The 11,863-nt window shown below is 32.0% G+C and overlaps 2 protein-coding genes across 2 annotated transcripts; one reads left to right on the top strand and one right to left on the bottom strand.

Annotated features, from left to right (window-relative positions):
- Positions 1–642: 642 nt before the first annotated feature.
- LOC124941874 (rhicadhesin receptor-like) lies at positions 643–1,685 on the top strand. The gene is made up of 2 exons (XM_047482237.1): positions 643–911; positions 1,030–1,685. Exons 1-2 carry the CDS (start codon positions 788–790, stop codon positions 1,566–1,568), a joined length of 663 nt encoding a protein of 220 aa, XP_047338193.1. The 5' UTR covers positions 643–787; the 3' UTR covers positions 1,569–1,685.
- A 4,744-nt stretch (positions 1,686–6,429) lies between these two features.
- Positions 6,430–10,956, bottom strand: LOC124942548 (transmembrane protein 184B-like). Its single transcript, XM_047483074.1, has 8 exons — positions 10,791–10,956; positions 10,613–10,700; positions 10,330–10,537; positions 9,670–9,743; positions 8,494–8,643; positions 8,112–8,397; positions 7,119–7,352; positions 6,430–6,973 (listed from the first exon to the last, which is right to left on the bottom strand). Exons 3-8 carry the CDS (start codon positions 10,474–10,476, stop codon positions 6,599–6,601), a joined length of 1,266 nt encoding a protein of 421 aa, XP_047339030.1. The 5' UTR covers positions 10,477–10,537; positions 10,613–10,700; positions 10,791–10,956; the 3' UTR covers positions 6,430–6,598.
- Positions 10,957–11,863: the final 907 nt, after the last annotated feature.

Below are 11,863 nucleotides of genomic sequence, written 5' to 3'. Positions count from 1 at the left end.
TATCAAATACCTAATTAATTTTTTTAATTTGATTGCAAAATCATATTTGAATTTGAATAATTCTAATCAAATTTGAAATTAAAATTTATTTTTTTTAGTTAAGTTATCAACTCTAACAAAAAAAAAAAAAAAAAAAAAAAAAAAAAAAAAAAAAAAAAAAAACATATTACCTGTCATATTTATATAATGTATATTAAAATAAATAACAAAAAAATAAACTAATTAGCTTTTTATTTCAAACCCGACTAGAAAATCAAATCGAAAATTTTATTTAAATTCAAATTGATTTAAATTGGAAAATCGAAAATAAAATTTAATTTCGTTTGTGACCAAATATTAAAACCCCAAATATAAAAAAAAAAAAAAAAATTAAAAAGATACTCATGAACAGTATAAGCATCTTAATTAAGAAACATATCAAAAACACAAAGAACCATATAAATAGGATAAACACAACCAAACAACCCTACAAGTTCATTCAAAAACATAAATATTGTTATAAATTTTTACCCTTGGTTGGTTGGTAGGTAAAAAATCCTTAACCCAACCTGACTTGGCTTAAAAGACTAAATTTCTTATCAGTAAAACCCACGAAATGTATGGTAACAATTCGGTCCCTAGTCCAGATCAGATCAAACAGTCAACCAAATTCTTCAATTCTTTACTCTCTCTCTACTTCTTGAATCTCCGGCCAACACACGTTTTACAAGAAACCCATCTCTTTATAAGTTATAACCCCCCTTCATCTTCTTCCATCAATCTCATCACTTTTATTTCTCCTCCAGCCATGGAAAATCTCAGAAAGCTAGTTCTATTCACGACAGCGATCTGTTTCATCGTCATTTCAACTCCCGTCGCCGCTAATGACCCCGACATGCTTCAAGATCTCTGCGTCGCCGATCTCAACTCAAGTAATTACTTAAAACTCTCATTTTTTTCAATTCATAATCAATCTGAGAAGATAAAGTTTGGATCTTTGAAATACCCATCAAATATATATATATAACATTGTTTGATGTCTATCAACAGCTATCAAGGTAAATGGTTACCCATGTAAATCAGCATTCAATGGTTCAGATTTCTTCACAGATGTCTTGTCTAAACCAGCACCTACGAACAACACAATGGGTGCAACTGTTACTTTAGCCAATGTTCAAAAGATACCTGGTTTAAACACCCTAGGTGTCTCCATGGCTCGAGTTGATTATGCGGTTGGTGGGTTAAACCCACCGCACATCCACCCACGAGCCACTGAGATTGTTTATGTTCTTGAAGGAGAATTAGATGTGGGTTTCATTACAACAGCTAATGTGCTTATTGCTAGGACAATTAAGAAAGGAGAAGTGTTTGTATTTCCTAGAGGATTGGTTCATTTTCAGAAGAATAATGGGGATGTGCCGGCGGTGGCTATTGCCGGATTTAATAGTCAACTTCAGGGAACTGCATCGATTGGTGTTACTTTATTTGGGTCTAATCCGCCGGTGCAGGATGATGTTTTGACTAAGGCTTTTCAGATTGGAACAAAGGAAGTGAAGAAGATCAAGTCTAGGTTTGCACCCAAGAGTTAGATTGATTTATTTTTAGAAAAATTCAGATTTGTTTTCTTGGACCTGAATTGTTACAATTGTGTTTGTTTTCACTGGTGTATTATTGGGTATAATTTTAAATAAAGAACTTCTAATGTTCTATTGATTTTAAACAATCTTGAAATTAACATTTAACAGTTTGTATTCTTAGATGACCATTTTCAAAAAAAGTTTGTATTTTTAGATAATAATAATAAAAAAAACATAACTTTGATTACTTTGTTTCTTCAAGAATATTTTTTATGAAATATACTAATATTTATTGAAACTAAAATTTATCACAAGCCTAACTTAGAGTTTGATTGATCTTGGAGTTAATTTTTTGGTTTTGGATGGGTTTTAGATAAAATAATTGTTTGACTTAATTTATTATATAATTAGTTTTTATAAGTTTAAAATTACTATCATTTAAATTTTAAATACCTGAAATAAAAAGATGAGAGAAAATGTAAATAAAAAATATTTGAATATTTAATTAGGTTTTTTTCATAAGTGATTTCAAATCCCAAGGTCAACCCTGACTATTCATATGACAGGTCTACTTAATATGTTGAATAGTTTTAAAAGTATTATTTCTAAAAGAAATTGAATAAAGAAAATACTAACGAATGTGCTAATTTCGGTGACAATTCTAACAATTCTATGGTGAAAATTTTAAGTCAATAATAATTAAAAAATATATATTTCTGCGTAAAATTATTATCTTCACATCTAAGATGAATTGAAAGTTGGTCTCCGTAGTCTCGTCTATATTTTATCCGATAATGAATTTATTAGAAACAAGCGAAGATGATAATTGTTTTTATAGATATAAAAACTTACTTCTACTGTGGATTCAAATTTCGTCCAGATTCAAAAGCTATATAGTGACAATTTGAATACATCAATAAATTATTAGGATGTTGGGGTATAAAAAGAAATCGCAAATTACTTAGCTATAAAATAATTATCATCGCTTCCAATTACTATTTTGCTTGTTCACGATGAATCCTTCATCGGCATCATTGATAAAATACAAGATTTCTCTCATATTGTTATTTTTAAATAAATATTTTGAATAATAAATTTTTCCAAAAATAAAAACGATTAATTTTTATGAATTACCAAAAATTTGGCCATATAAATTTTTGATATATATTTTTAATATATGTTAAAAGTTTCTATTTTTAAGGGTGGAGTACTGAAGTGTATCTATTTCCATTAAATATTATTTAATATATGATACATTAATATTATTTTGTCACTATCATATAATTAATGATACTAACTACCTCTCATTAACATCTCTCACTTTCATCTTTATTCTTTAACATATATAATTTTAAGTAAATAACTACCTTTCAAAATATTATCACATAATTTTTAAAATGATGATAATTAAACTCTTTTATTACAATACAATAAACCATAATTTTTTAATGCACACGCCACTATTATAAAATGCCATATTTTAATTTCAAAAGAGTATATTATAACAATCCTTCTTATTTGTATCCCTCACACTTTCTTATGAAAGTTTTTACTAAAAAATTAATATCTTATTCAATAATCTTTCTACTTTGAGATATCTAAATAAAAATAAAAAGAGATAACCATTTCAAACCTTCAAATTGGATAATATTTTTTTTTTCAAGAATATATATGATATATCCATTAGCTTTCTAAACTTCTAACAAATTATTTGTTTGAAACATTTTTAAAACACTTTAGAAAAGTCCATTTAAAAAAAATGATTCAAATAGAACAATTGAACTAGGCTCTTACAAAATCATTAGCATAATTAGAAATAACTCACATAAATGATCAAACCTGGATGTAGACGAGCATCTTCGGGTTCAACTCATTCCTTTCGGGTTAAGGACATAGTTCATAAACACACTCATAACTCAACTAAATGTGCATCTTCGGGTTTAAACCTTTTCTTCGGGTTAAGGACATAGCTCATAAACACACTCATAACTCAACCAATTTAACCAGATACGAAACTTACCGAGATTTAAGACGGGATATCTAGCTAGGTCATTTTTTTGCGACTAAGCTTGAAGAGAACTCACTCTTTCTTTAGCATAGCCTATGGATGGAAAGTAATCCAATAGTAAAAATCTGATCAGAATATTGACATAATTCAATATTAATTAAACCATATATAGCATCATAATTCATACATAGATTCATAATCTCTATATTGTTGATTCAATGAAGAAGAACATCAACATAAATTCATAATCTCAGTCAAAAATATACTTACCAAATGAAGAAAACTCCAAGAGAATCTCTCCTCTCTAGTCATGGATCTGTAATTTCCGCCTCTGGATTCTAGTTTCATCTCAAGAAATTATAGCAAAAAATGCTCACAAATTGAGGATTAGCAGCAGATATTCAACACAGAGATAGATCAAGATCTTGCTCTAATTTCACTTCAAAATTAACTACGATTCGAAACAGTTTCAGTACGATCATAACAAAAGAAACAAAGAATCTGAAAAGAGAATCATCTATGATCTATCAACTTATAAATTCTACCATAAGCAAGAAAATGATCTATTACTACTAGTCTTCTTCCTGATAGTATTATGAAGTCGAACGAACCTTCTCCGTCGTCGAATGGAGAAGAAGATACCGTAACGGAACTTAATTAACCAGAGTAGTTTCCGGATCTTCTTAGCGGTACGGAACCGTATAGAAACGAACCGCTTCACTCGAAAGAACGAACCTCGAATCCTTTCCGCAATCGTTTTCTTCCTACTGAATTGGTAACTTTGAAGAAACAATCGTCGCTTCTCCACCTCTTTTTTATACGGATAACTGTAGTTTCCACTGACGATCTCGTTGTTGCTGTTTGTTTTGAAGATTGGCTTCCATTCTACTTCAGTTACATTCATCATTGTAGAATGCATAAGAATTTGCGTGTGTACGGATGGATTCACTGTGTGCGTGTGTGTGAGAGAGAGTGAGGAGGGAGGAGAATAGTCTGATGAACTGTGTAGAATGAAGAGGAAGAGGCGGTTATAATTAATGGAAGGAAATAAACGCCATTTTGAAGGAGGTGGGGGCTAATGGAGCCCACTCCTATACGACGACGTTTTATTCCTAAAAAAATGATAAAATGGCCCTACCAATAATGAGCTTGGGATGACCATTATTATTGTTAACATTTGTGTCCACCACCTCAATCTCACCAGTTATGGCCTATGGTTGGTTTTTCCCCCCAAAGTTGATTAGATTGGACGAAATAGTATTTGTGTCCTCAGCCTTAATCTCATCCCCTAGGATGCATGGGTGCTTCATTTCTGTAGCGCACTGCGCACCGGGTGCTTCGGGGGTGCGGCTGGGAGTGCGTACGGGGTGCGCTACGTGGCGTATCCCATAATCGAAGGTGAGGGGTACGGGGTGCGGGAATGGCATATTCATTAAATATGAGTTCCAAAATATTTAAAAAAACCCAAATTAAAAAAACCCTCAAATATTAAATATGACTATGAGCCTCAACCCCCAAATTAAAAAACCTAATCTCAATTGAAACTATTATGCCAACTTTGTTCTTCTTCTTGTTGTGAGCGAAATTGGAGCACATATTCCTTTATTCACTCAATTCGAAGGAATAAGATACTGCCAAAACGAGCGAAAGATTTAGTTTTTGTGCACAACAACTTTAGGTTATTCAAGAACGAATGAACATTACAAGCAAGGGCAATCAAGGTTGTGGGATGTAGGAGGTGACCGATTTGATTCGCTTGATGGTGCCAAAGAACTTGAAATATCTAGCCTTTCACTAGATGAGCCGGAGTTTGAAGCAATGTTTTTACAAGATTATTAAGACTGATGGCAATATGGAAGTCATATTGTAACTTTGTGTACTTATAATTTATATAATTATATAATTATATTTTATATGACGTATCCCCGCACCCAAATCTTTATTTTTTTAAATTTTGCCGAATCGGTGTATCCCCGCACTGCGCACCCGCACTCACGCACCTGTATCCGTGCTTCCTAGCTCACCCCGTTATGGATGGTTTTCTTCCTGATTTGATCAGTAGTTAACTAAGAATGGAATAAGGATGATATTTGTGTCATCGCCTCAATCTCATCCCATTATGAGAGGTTTTTCCCCGGGTTAACTGGAATGGGGCGAGAATGATATTTATGTCCCCGCCTCGATCTCCCCGTTATGAGCAGTTTTTTCCTGTTTTAATCGTGCGGGAATGATATTTGTGTCTTTGTCTTGATCTCAACCCAAATACTAATTAACAAAATTAAATATATAATTTCATTAATATATACTTATTTATTTTTTATATTTTATAAGAGTTTTAAGTTAATTGATATAACGATGCCCTGCTAGAATTCATAGTCTATGTCCTAATCTGTCCCATTGTCATCCCTACTTTCAAATAGGGGCGTAAGCAAAAGCGAAAAACTAACCAAAATAATTATAAATCGAACGAACCGAGTTTTGATCGGTTTATATTTTCTTGTACCAACCATGACCGATTCGGTTGGTGGTTTAAATAATAAAAAACCGATTGATAAACCGCCCGATACGATTTTTAAGATGTTATATATATATATATATTTTTAATTTAATTAATATTTTAATATATTTTCTTTTAAGTTAAATAATTATTTTGTTACTTAATTTATTAAAATTTTATTCATTAAAATTTCTCAACCGATTTTATAACCAACATTTATTCGTCGGTTATTCGTCAACCGACAGATAATTTTTTTGAAAAACTGACCAACAATCTCACCGAAAAACCCGACCGAACCAGCTTATATCTCTACTTCCAAGTGTTGGGCACATTACATTAATTTATAAAAATTTAAAACTAAAAACTTTTAATAAACTCATATATGACTATTTCAAAAGTCATAATCCCATCAATTTGAACAGAGATACAGTTTCAATTAAGAAATGAAAAACAGTTTTCAATAGAAAGCCCAAAATAAGTGCTTAGTACATATAATACAGGATCTACCTACCTACAAACAAAGCCCTTAGAGATTCTTCACCTAGTAATACCTTTGTTGGCAGCAGGAACATTAGCAGGATAATTCGAAATGTCTATATCTATGAGTCCAAGATCATACGCCCCCGAATTTGAATTCGAAACATCCATAAGCAAGGACGAATTCATAGCCTCTGGATTCGAAGTGGCAGTTGAGCCCTTTTTGGGGGGGCTTCCACAAGGGCTGCCAGCAGCAGATGAAGGGATGCTAGAAAGTTGAACATCGTCCATTTTGTTCCCAAACAGATTTTTGTTCCTTCTTACTGCTTCCATCTCGGAACCTATAGGAACAAATGTTCGCGATCTGTACTTCTTTGGCCCATCCTCATGGTCCCCGTGATTGTAGAGCACATAATCATGGTAAGTTGGGGCAAACTGCATCCAAAATCTTACCATTACGAAGAATATTTTCTTTTTTGAAAACCATCATTTAATTTTTTCCACTCGAGCTATCATGGTGGGTTACGTTAAGAATAATAATAATTAAAAAAAAAGGAGATGTGAATTTATGGTTTTTAACCTGATGGACAGTATCGTGGTAAAAGTCATTTAGCATCAGTGCATGTGCCAGGCTTGCGGTGAAGCCTCGAGAAGCACCAATATTTGCACCGGCGTATTCTTTGTATGGAAACGCATAAAAATGGCCAAAAGCCGCGATGAGCATCTCAATACAGACAATGAATTCTTGAAACTGGGCTGCGTCCTCTTTGTTTTTTATAAATCTTGATTTTGCAGCTAGAAAGACAAGAACACCCTGGCCCAAGATATAAAGACTGTCAGATACATATAATAGATTTGATTCTGCATAACCCCCAATATGTTACAAGGACTTGTTTGATCTTAGATTACTTGGGATAACTAGTAGATGATTGAAAATTGGATAAAAAGACATAAAGATAGATAAATATATAACTTTGAAAAGAAATAGAATGACGTGATTGATGGTCGGGTTATTTGAGATAGGGTTCAAATAACCCAAATCAAACAATGCCAAGATTAATTTAAAATAACCCCATATCCAATCATCACTCTACTCATCCATCACATGATTTAAATCGTCCACCAAAATACCAAATTACCCTCTATTTAAAAAAAAAAACCCATATATTTACAATGTTTTCTTTTGGCTCAAATAACCCTGATTTTGAAAAGCCTGTTGAAATAATCACTTGGTTATTTAAATATAACAAAATCCAAGTTGCAATATTCGCATGACAATTATACTTGTTCAGAAATATAACTCCTAGCTTGTTTGATCTTGGGTTATTTACAAAAAAAAACATTTATCATTCTCATCAGATATTGTTTCAACCATTAAATTACTTAATCCATTAACTAAAAGACTAAAATACCCTTATCAAATACAAAAGGATATTTAATACCCAAAAATCCATTTTGATTTCATAACCTAGTTTTCCCCCCCAAATAATCACACATCAAACAAGCTCCTTGTAGCATTGAGAAGAATAAAAAAAGTATCCATAATGACGATGTTATTAAACGGAAAGGCTACCTGCCAGTAGGTGAGGAAAACTACGGACTTGATTAAAATGAACTTGGGAACTGGATTGAATGGCTGCAGTAAATCCCGACATGCGACATAGAATAAAAGGAGTGCATAGAGCGCCATCGAGTACGATATTGTATAGATGAATGTGATATAGAGATAGGCCTGGTCCACGCTGAAATCTCCATCATGGTATTTCCCTTTGGAATAGAGAATAAAGGTGACTGCAACTAAGATGGGCTTAAGTATCACAAACTGCAAACAACCTTGCTTGCATCTTCTTATGAATCGCCTGCATGAATTATTAATAAGTGGCCATCCCATGAATAATACACAAAATGGGATGCTATAGAAAATGTAGGGACGTTTTTATGAGAAGATAACTCACCCATCCAGATGAATGGGAGGAAAACAGCAAGTCATCATGCACCAATTTGACTTCAGCATTCGACCTGTCAAACTTAAAACAACAGCTCCAGGTCCCCCCACCCAAGCCAGACACAAAGAGAGGAAATTATAAATGACCCATGCCTCGTATCTGAATCACAGAAATAACTTTAGGGTTTGTTCTCCACAGAAGCATAAATTTTCAGAACTAATACAGCTATCCCTCCATCAACCCCATAGGAGTTAACAGATGACATATAAAACATCAAATATATCGGGGTCATGTGATAGTGAATTAGATTGGGATCTAGCAGTAACATCATTGATGACTAGAAGTCTGTCTCTCTCATCATGTGGTGGACGATTAGAAAGAAAATGAACAAAATAATTTTTCATGGGAAAAGCTATGGCATCGAAAGAATCAAAGGCTTTATGCTTCATGTGTTTGCCTCAATTCGGAAAAGGGCTTTGCACGGGATGATAATTTTTTATCTTGTTTGTATCTAGCTTCTATATGCTCCTGTTTCCCTGTCTTTCTATCTTTCCCCTCCCCCTTTATGTAAGGATTGAATGTTCCTTGCATTTCATTTTTATCTAATGAAATGTTGACCTATTTAAAAACACAAGTTGTTGAATAGATAATCCTGGGTTAGTCTTACTCAGTTTATTCGCTCCAACTTATTCACTAATCATTAAGGTATGTTTGATATCATTTTATTTGCTCATCTTTCTGGTGGTAGATAGAGAGAAAAAAACAAATGAGATAAAGAGAGAAAAAAATTCACCGGGCCTGTTTGTTTCAGCTTATTCACTCGAGCTATTGTAGTTTCTTAAGGAAGTGTGGATCTGGAAGGTTTTAGAGGATTAGTAGTAAGTGTTTTTTGACCGTCGAATAACTTTTTATTGCTTCCCGGGTATGAGAGCAGACCATTGATGCTCTCACTTTTTTTTTCTTATTGTTTCCTTGCTTTTTTAGACTATTTGTGCTCGCTCTCATTCTTCATTTACATATATACTAAGTCACTCTGCATCTACAATTGAATAATTGGATGTAATCAAAAGAAGAAAGGAAGAGCATCTAAGAAAATCTTGATGGCAAATAATAAACCACTGAAAGACAAAAAGTGTCAAATTGAGTATAGAATTGAAAATAAACATGAAACTAAAAATAACTTACATTTCCCTAATTGAATTGAAATAGATTGCGCTCTTATTGAAGACAAGCGACAAGAAAGATGTCAATGCATATACCTGTCAACAAGAAGAGAAGTTGTTAAGTCTAACAATCCTACAGAGAAAATAGATGCAAGGCAAAATAAAGAATACAAGGAAATCAAAGTCCCCAAATAACGAATGATTAAAGAAAGGGACACGAAGGAATGATGTAGAAATCATTAAACAATGTACTCAAAATTTGAGGAAATTACAACAAGAATACTAGGTGGTGCAGTTAACATATATCAGGTTTATCAAATCTTCTAGCTAAAGCATATGAAGAATAAACATCAATTCCACAAAATTCTATATGATATTAAAAACATGAGATCTTAGCCTCAAGATTAGCAGAAAAAGACTCACTCATAAGAAATGACATAGAAGCCATGTATAAGCCACAAATGAAGAATACAGAGGGGCGTGTCATCATTAAACATATAGCTAGAAGATAAAGATAACATGATTTCCATTGAAATTCATTCAGAATAATACCCAAGAGGGATAATTTAGCCTGTTGAAATCAGTATACTAATATTTTAAGGTCAAAACAGTAGAATTGGGTACAAAAAGAGCACAAGAAAACACCAATCGGAAAAAAACAGTCAGAAACGCTGCAACTTACAGGAACCATAAAAACAATTCGAACAATGTATCGTTGATAAGTAGGCTCTGTGTAGTTCAAAAGATGTCTGTGAATGTGTATAAGCGCCAATGCAATAGCCCCTACTGTGCAGGGCAACGCAATAAGGATATAATATAATGGAGCCATTTGCTTTCTTCAAACTAGACTATTTTCATTTATCCAACAACTGCAATTCTTTCCATTCTCACTGTAGAGAAATAGGAAAAGAGATATCATAAAGATGATGACAATTCATAGAGCTGTAAAGAATGTAAATACAAACCTTAAAGAATCCGATTATAACTATTGATCAATCTTTTTGTATCAAAATTCAAAAACAAATGCGAAACAGGCAGCAATTTCAGATAAATCTGAAACGAAATAAGACAAGAAATGTATAAATCGGAAAACAAGAATTGAATGGAAAAGAATATAGGGTTTTGGGAATTTCAATTCAAAACCTAATTTGGTTTCCTCGATGAAATCGTGTTTGGAGGAATGGCGGGAAATCTAGTGCAGAAGACTAAGAAAGAATTGAATGGGAAAAAAGAAAATTAGTCTCTGCGAGGAAGACAAAGAACAATGGCGGCTTTTGTTTGTCGAGGAGACGATGAAACGTAAAAATGTCTAAAACAACGAAATGAATGTGGCTTGACAGCCAGACACATCAATAATTTTCTGTTTTGTTATTATTTTAATGATTATTATATTTGTTAACATATCAATTTTTAATTATCAACATCAAATCTATATTATATGTAACATACCATGGTCCTTTTCTATTTCATTTTCTCTAAATAGTCCAAACTTCAATAATAATAACATAATTATATAGATTGAATCTAGATAGTTTCATGGATTGGAGTTTAAACTTTGAACTTGTATTAAGAGATTTTAATTATCACAATTTAGTTTAGTTTTTTTTTTTTTTTTAACTAATTTAAGATAATTTTAAAAGTAAATAACAATTATTGTTTTATTTTAGGAAAGTATTCAAACTAAATTCGATGGTTTGAAACACATATATCTCGAAAAAGATACTCAATTTAAAACACAAATGCGTTTAAATGGATAAATTAGACACAAAATTATGATTATGTAGAAATATAAACATAAAATCTATCTTTATTCAGAATTTTTAAAATCTTTTTTTAATCATATATTTTTTTTAGTAACTCAAATCACCTTTAATAAGTGTAAATTTTGAAATAATTACTCTAAAATGTTTTTAAATATATTCAATTTACAAACGCGTGTGCAAAAGTAATTAGAAAAACAAAAATAATATGTTATAATAATAAGATATAGATTTTGTCCATTCAGAAAAAAAAATCAAAATTATTAAAATTTGATAGTTCGAAACTTATACGACACAATTCAAAATTCGAGTTCGTTGGATAAAAACGATCAAATTTCGAACCTCAAATTGCAATTGGACTAAATTTTATTTTATTTTATTTATTTACTTTTTGAATTAAGGAGAATTAACATGATACTCTACATGCATAATTATCGCTTAAACTCAAAGTGCTTA

This window comes from Impatiens glandulifera, chromosome 6, assembly GCF_907164915.1.
Source record: "Impatiens glandulifera chromosome 6, dImpGla2.1, whole genome shotgun sequence".
Lineage (NCBI taxonomy): Eukaryota > Viridiplantae > Streptophyta > Magnoliopsida > Ericales > Balsaminaceae > Impatiens > Impatiens glandulifera.
Note: the sequence above shows the minus strand (reverse complement) of the source record. Positions and strands in the feature narration are given on the sequence as shown.

Excerpts from the sequence above, each read along its gene's own strand:
- LOC124941874 (XM_047482237.1), top strand. The coding sequence starts at position 788 with ATGGAAAATCTCAGAAAGCTAGTTCTATTCACGACAGCGATCTGTTTC. Across the intron at positions 912-1,029 it reads CGTCGCCGATCTCAACTCAA|CTATCAAGGTAAATGGTTAC; the intron begins GTAATTACTTAA and ends GTCTATCAACAG.
- LOC124942548 (XM_047483074.1), bottom strand. The coding sequence starts at position 10,476 with ATGGCTCCATTATATTATATCCTTATTGCGTTGCCCTGCACAGTAGGG. Across the intron at positions 8,644-9,669 it reads TTCAATTCAATTAGGGAAAT|ATACGAGGCATGGGTCATTT; the intron begins GTAAGTTATTTT and ends TCTGTGATTCAG. Across the intron at positions 7,353-8,111 it reads TTTTCCTCACCTACTGGCAG|GGTGTTCTTGTCTTTCTAGC; the intron begins GTAGCCTTTCCG and ends ATCTTGGGCCAG.